This window comes from Tupaia chinensis, unplaced genomic scaffold, assembly GCF_000334495.1.
Source record: "Tupaia chinensis unplaced genomic scaffold, TupChi_1.0 Scaffold000494_1, whole genome shotgun sequence".
Lineage (NCBI taxonomy): Eukaryota > Metazoa > Chordata > Mammalia > Scandentia > Tupaiidae > Tupaia > Tupaia belangeri.
The window spans coordinates 594,687-601,779 of NW_006160006.1; the positions used below are offsets into that span (position 1 = coordinate 594,687).

At 55.4% G+C, this 7,093-nt stretch overlaps 1 protein-coding gene across 3 annotated transcripts in view; it reads right to left on the reverse strand.

The window, feature by feature from the left end:
• Positions 1–463: 463 nt before the first annotated feature.
• The window catches only part of SLC18A1 (solute carrier family 18 member A1), a 20,569-nt gene continuing 13,939 nt past the window's right edge, over positions 464–7,093 (reverse strand). For 2 of the 3 annotated variants that reach the window (XM_006156438.2, XM_006156437.2), the window contains 6 exons: positions 4,476–4,554; positions 3,192–3,243; positions 2,236–2,299; positions 1,766–1,885; positions 1,427–1,560; positions 464–700 (listed from right to left, as the gene is read on the reverse strand). In XM_006156438.2, coding sequence (XP_006156500.1) covers positions 587–700; positions 1,427–1,560; positions 1,766–1,885; positions 2,236–2,299; positions 3,192–3,243; positions 4,476–4,554 — 563 coding nt within the window. In that variant the 3' untranslated portion in view covers positions 464–586. The remainder of the gene's footprint in view (positions 701–1,426; positions 1,561–1,765; positions 1,886–2,235; positions 2,300–3,191; positions 3,244–4,475; positions 4,555–7,093) is intronic. The other variant, XM_006156439.2, reaches the window with a different exon arrangement.

Sequence of the window (7,093 nt, forward strand, 5' to 3'; positions counted from 1 at the left end):
TCCTTTTCCATGGGCGATGAAGAGGGTGGGAAGAGCCCGCTCCGCAGGGCAAGGCACTTGAGCGGCTCTGGGTTTAGCCACAGGGAAACCACTCCGCTTATGGAACACAAGCTGGTGGGGGGTCCCCAAAAGCAGCAGCTGAGCAGCACGTGGGGTGTTTTCTCATGGGAGCTGGGAGAACCCAGAGAACATGTTGAGGAACGGGACAGAACTCTCAGTGTGCTGGGAAGGAGCGAAGGAAAACCACACGCCAGACCAAGCTCGTGAGTCGCCCCACTGGTTCCAGGGGCTCCCAGCTCACGGCCACCCCCGTACACTGAGTCACCCTTGCAGAACTCGTCCCAGCTCCAGTTTAATCAGCCTCACAGCAGCAGGGAGGGAGTGACCCTCTGTCCTCCCACGGAGGGTGGGCACCAGAGCCTCCTTTAGACAGGGCCGCAGAGGTAAGAGGATGAGGAGGGGAGTCGCCAAGACCAAGGGAAGTGAAGCCCGCCGAGCAGCCCCCGAGGGTCCCAGTGCAGGGTGGTCACTGGAGTCTGGGCCTTCGGGAGTCACAGGTGACAGGACTCAGAGTCACCTTCTGCTACTACTTGTCACTGTCAGGCTCCTCCTCGCTGTCGTCCCCCAGGGGGAACGCCTTGGTGGACCTCTGGGTTGCATACGTCCTGGTCTCCAGGGGGCAGTCCTGGCTCAGAATAGCCTGCCGCGAGAGGCAAGAAGAGAAGCCACTTTCGCCTCTGATAGTCTCCCGGTCCCTGCCCCACTAGCACAGCCCAGCCTTGCCTTGCTTAGGAAAGACGCAGAAAGCAAGCCTCGCACCCTCTTCCTGCTTCCTGTGTTACCTGCTCAGGCCTCTCAAGGCAGACACCTGCCATGCTCTTAATGGCTCCATAGCAGGGCAGTCCGGCTGCGTCAGGGAGCAGCCGACTCCGTCAGACCTTCCTGCCCTCCTTGTCCTTTGACCACTTTCTCCAGCCACCCCCAGCCCAGCCAGACCCGTAGGTGCTCAGGCTGATACCAGTACCTTGCTAACTGAAAACATGTTATGGGTCCCTTCCCTGAGGTTCTGTACTTTCAATGACCCAGCAAGGGCAATGGCAGACTCGAATGAATGAATGAGTGATGAATGGAAGAATGAATGAAAGCGCCTGATGGACTCTCTCGTTCTTGGGGAGACAATTTGATCTTTCGCACCTTGCTAGTAACTATGGTAACTACTAGGCCCTTTGACAGCCCCTGCCCCGACTCCAAAACTTCTGGTTTTCTTTCTTCACCGAACAGTCCAGGTGAGAGAAGTGGTTGCTCAGGAAAGGGAAAACACAGGACAAAGGTAAAGACGAAAGGGGGTCAGAACAGGTGATGGCGCAGAGGCGCGGGTGGGAGGAGCCAGAGGGACCCGGGAGAGAGCGCGTGATGGAGCCCTTACGAGTTTCTCCTCCTTGGCCGGGGGGCTCCGCAGGAAGTAGCAGAGAGGAGCGTAGACCATGTTGACTGCCCCGATGATGGCCATGAGCCCCGGGAAGCCGATGGCCTGCACAAGGGCACCTCCAGTGGACGGGCCTGTGAGGAGGGGTCAGATGACAAGGTGTAAGGAACCTGGACCCTCGTAAGACGCTAGGCTAGACGCAGCAGGTGACCCAGAGGGGGCCGTGGCTCAGAGTCTTCAGAACCCAGGAGTTCAGCCTCCTGGACGGTGTCTAGCTGGTAGATAGTAGATGAAGAGACCAGGTTCCCGAGCGCTCCCCTCCCTGCCGCACTCGCTCACCGACAGCAAAACCCGTGCAGAAGGCCACGTCGGCGATGGCGTAGATGCTCCCGTACACAGAGGTGTGCCGCAGGTCCACCAGGTGCCCCATGATGGGCATCATAGAGGAGTCCACCATGCCTGTGGCCGCAGCAGACGGGGTGTCAGTGAGCACGGCCCTGCCCCCCACTCACCCACACTCAGCCTGCCGTCCCACTCAATGCCACCATCCGTTTGGGCTGTCCTCCCCCTCAGTGTCACCGTCCATTCCAGGCCATCCTCCCGCCCAGCGCCACTGTCTGTTCCAGGCTGCCCTCCCGCTCAGCACCACTGTTTATCCCAGGGGGGGACTATGACAGTCCCCATGCCCTGCCAGCTGCCCTCCTGCTCCGTCTGCCATCCCCCCAACCCCTCTCAGTGAGAAAAGAGGAAGAAGGGATCAGACAAAGCCAACCTGCAAGGGCTTCTTGTTTTCTTGGAAAACATCTCACCTATAGCAAAGCCAAGGCCTGCGTTCGGGCCGATGAGTCCAAAAATGTCGTGAGCCAGAGGGACCTGCAAGGTGCCGGGACATCAGGACGGGTGGTTTTCTTTACTTTTTACAAGAAATTCTTTTATTACGCGTGCGCCTCGTGCCACACTCATTATCTCCTGGAACCCTCGCACCTCCTTGTAAAGATTGTCTACCTCCATTTGAAAGCTATGATGTGGAATGCAGGGCTAGGCAGGACCACAGTGGGAACACAACTGGCCAACTGGCCCCACATGGGATGGTCCTGGGTTCACATCCCGGGCCCTTCCTGAGCTTGCCGGTGAGAGCCTGGGTGACCCTGGTATGCTGGCGAGACCAGGGTGGATGCAGCCTATTAGGGGTCTCTCTCTGTCCTAGAAGAGATGAAGGGACTGGTGCCACGCGGGTTAGACGTCTTACCCGAAGTTACAGAGCTAATAAGCGGCAAGGTCAGGTGTAAACCTCAGGGGACTTCATTGCACCGTAAGGACGGTCTTTTTCTGTCCCCCAAAAGTCTTCTTCCCTTTTCTTCTTTTAAGTTTACTGATTTCTTCCGTGTGTGGGGAGAGACAGATGGGCACCCAGCAGTGCCCTGCCACGTGATACCCCAGCCTCGGCCAGCCCAGATCACAGGCGCGCCTTCCAGGACGCAAACCCGGGCCCACCACATGGCCTAGTGCTGGCCCAGGCATAGATGCCACCTGCGCCACCTCGCACACCAGACACAGGCTCAGACCTCTGGTCTTGCTGCCCCGCCCCTCCCCCCGCCTCCCGCACCTCCTCTTAGTGGGGCACCCTTCACCCGGTATCTCCCCAGTGCTAAATCCCACCCACCCAGAGTCTCCTTGACAGTCCTTGCGTGTCAGCCTGTGCTCATCTTAAAGGGGCACGGTCCTTAATGTCTGGGTCTCTCTCCCCACCAGGTCTAATACTTACACAGAGCAAGCTGACACCTACTACCATCATCCCGACCAGGGAGCACAGCCACCTGGGAGAAAGAGCCACCATCAGATAAGGCCAGGGAGTGAGCCCTGCCCCCGCCCTCCCACCACACACCAGCCAGTCCCAGCCACCCTCAAGGAGCTGAGAGCAGAGACATACCTCAGTGTGACCAGTCTGTACCCAGTGAGCTGGTGACCGGAAGCAGCCCTCTAACTTAGTTCACGCCGCTCCCCAGTTCAGACTACCTCCCACTGGGCCCCCGGGTAGTGTGGCGAAGGTGCTGGACTCCCACATGGCTGACCACGGCGTGAGTGGCTTGAAAATCATGGGCATGTGTGTGTGTGTGTCCCGAGTCCCGAGAGGAGATGGAGGAGAAGGGACTGTGGTGTGGCCATCCCCTCTAGGGGTGAGCTCTCTTCCCCTGCCCCTCCTGCAAGCGTACATGCCCTGTGGCACACAAAGCAAAACACTGCCTCCTACCTATTCTGCTTCCATGGTCTTCAAGGTCTATCTCAAGAACACAAACAATACTAAACTTCTTCCCTTCTCCAACTTCCTATGACAGCGCTTTTCATGCTTAATTGTAAATATTATGCCAAACGCTAGAGATAGAATTGACTTTGTTCTTGGCCAGCTGTGGTGGTGCAGTGCTAATGCGATGCTCTGGGATACTGAGCCATGTGGGGAGGTCCCGGGATCGCGTCCCGAGGGTTCCCCATGCACACCAGGTGTGTCCATGCCTGATCCAGGCTTGCAGAGGCCAAGGGTAGTCCCTCCCTCCCTCCCTCTCTCCCTCTCCTCTCTGTCCCCATCTCTCATAAGAAAATTTTAAAATGAACTTGTTTAAAATCGAAGTGCAGAAACAGAACCTAGACTCCTGCTCTTTGGGCTCCAGCCTCTTCCCCGGGGTGGTCTCCGAGGCACCTCTGTGGGACTCCCTGGGGTTCCACAGAACACTGACACCCACGGCCTCGAAGTGCTGCTGCATCCATAGCTGTTCTCTTTGGGGTGTATTTGACCTCTTCAGCTGGACAGCAAGTGGCTGAAGTCAGGGCTGTCCTGACGCAGTCACTGAGCCTTCCACAGCAGCCAGCTCGGGACCACCCTCTCCACACTGCCCTCACGGGCCACTCACCACCCACCCCGCAGTGCACGGTGTTCATCTGTGTGTCCTTGCCCGAAACTTTCGACCTCAGAGGAGCACGTCATCATCCCAGACCGAGAGGGCTCTCCCACACCGCATTTCTGTTGCTCCTCCCAGATCCCCAGACCACCTACCGACCCATCTTGTTGGCCAGAACTCCAAAGAGGTTGGTGCCAATGAGGTAGGAGACACTGGCAGGCAGGAAGGCCAGACCTGCAGGAAGACCAGATCCCTGAGGACGTGCCCAAGCCCTCCGGAACCATTGTCTCCCACAGGACAGTGACGTTTTCACGTCCCCCACCAGCGTCCCCAAACTGCCTTCTCCATGGTTCGAGGGTCCTTGTGCAGGTATCTTGGGACCACACACCTCTGCTTTCCTGTGGAGAAGGGCTTTACTTAGCCTCAACAAATCTAATGTGAGGGCCAGCAGGTGGAGTAGTGGTTAAGACACTGGACTCCCACATGGCCGACTGTAGTTCAAGTCCTGGACCTGGCGGCTTTAGAACCACACCAGATGCGTGCACATGCCTGGCCAAAATGCCAAGAGGAGAATGGAGGAGAAGAGATTGCAGCGTGGCCACTCCCCTGGAAAGTGATTTCTCACTTTCCCTCTTACTCTCTCTCTCTCTCCAGCAAGTGCACATGCCTTATAGAAAAAGCCTAAAAAAGGAAAGGAAGAGAGAGAAAGAAAGGAAGAAAGAAAGATAAAGGGAAAGAAGAAAGAGAAAGAAAGAAAAAGAGAAAGAGAGAAAGAAAGAAAATGGAGCAGAGAAAAAAAGAAAACCTTGCAGGGAAGGAGATTAAGAAGGAAGAGACCAGGATGTTGGTGGGTTATCCGCCTGGATGTTGAAGTCACTGAAAATGGTGACAGGAGTAATGGTGACGAGAGCATGAGCCAGGTGGTGACAGAGGGGTCCCTGAGGGGCCACCAGATGCTCAGGTGAGGAGGAGGGGCCTGTAATCTAGCAGCACGCTCTTCAGAAGAGTCGTGGTCTCGGAAGGCAGACAGAGAAGAGCAGAAGAGCAGCTGGAGGACCGTGGACCCGTCAGTGCGGCCACGGGAGACATCCCGGGCTCTGTGAGGGCGAGAGGCTGCAGGAAGTGCTCGGAGAGTAGGTGAGCGCACAGAGAACTCCACCAGGTCTGGGATTTCAAAGGACATCGAGGCCGCAGGTCCCATTAGGAAATCCCCAAAATACGGCAATGACAATAATTCCTACCAGATAGGCCTGTGGGATTTAAAGGAAATAACGCCTCGCGGGCATTTTGGCCCATGCGTCTCTGACCAATGATGAACGCTGGCTGTGACTGTCATCCCACGCCGGTGAGTGACAGGCTCAGGCCTGGGCTCCAGGGCTGCCCGTGCGGCCAGGGTGGCAGCACAGACAACTCCGGCAGAAGGTGCCCGGGCCAGCCATGTGGGTCTCTCTGCATCTCCCCGGGCCTTCCTGTTCCTCCCTGTACCTGGAGGAAGTGCTGGAGCCTGGTGGAAAACACCATGATGACGGCTATCCACCCAGAGTCAACAACTCCCAGCTCCTCCTGGTGGCTTGTTTGCTTTTAATATCCTCTTGTCTGGGCAGCCGCGAAGCACGCCCGGCCTGTTTGTCCAGCCTATCTGTACAGAGCGGCAGCTGTTTCAAGCTGCTCCCATTCATTTATGTTTAATTACTTTAAAGAAATGCAGGGTTATACCTACTCCATGTTTCCACGCTTTGTGGAGACAGGCCCCTCTAGGAGAGCACTGGCCTCCTAGATACATCGCCTTGACATCATTTAAAGGCAGTGGGATTTCCTGGATGACATTTTCCTGTCCAGCTGGCTGTTCCCTAGGACTGAGCATGGCTTACATTTTAGCAGCATTTGTTCTAGGCTGTGTGTCTGCAGAAACACACCTCTTTTTTTTTTTTGAGAGGTTTTTGCCATAGGGCACATGCGCTCACCAGACAGACAGAGACAGACAGAAAGTGAAAAATCACCCCCCAGGGGGATGGTCATGCTGCAATCCCTTCTCCTCCATTCTCCTCTAGGGATCTTGGGCACGCACGCACACGCACCCGGTGTGAGTTTTAAGCCACCGGGTCCGGGACGCGAACCGCAGTTGACTACGTGGGAGTCCAGCGCCATAGCCGTTACGCTAAGTGCTGGTCCCCAGACACACACTTCTTGATATTTTTCACAGCATACTTCAAAGGGTGGCGGATTACCTTTAGCTGTGAGTATCAAGGTGATTTAAGTAAAAATAATTATGAAAATAGTTAATAATCATAATAATTCTTATTTGCTGAGTATCCCATACTCCAGGCCCTGTGCTGGTCTCTTTACAATACAAGGGGGTTGGGGAGGGTTTCAAAAAGGTCACGAAAAATTGAAGTTAAAAAACAAGTTATTTTGGTGCAAAAATTTTGAAATCTGGGTCGTTTTTTTCATGATACACATTTCCATGTACTTTGAAGATCCCTGGTGCAGACATCCAAACAACCCTGAACACTATCTTCATTTTTGCAAATGAGAAAAGGTTGGTGGATCGTGTGGAAGTTGAGGTGACTGGATCCCACATAGTTGACTGTGTGGTTTGGGTCCTGGGCCCAGCAGCTTGAAAAACGTGCTGAGCATGTGTGCATGTGATCCCGAGAGGAGAATGGAGGAGAATGGATTACAGTGTGGCCATCCCTTCTGGAAGATGATCTCTCTCTCTCTCTCTCTCTCTCTCTCTCTCTCTCTCTCCCTCCCCCTAGCCCGTGCACATGCC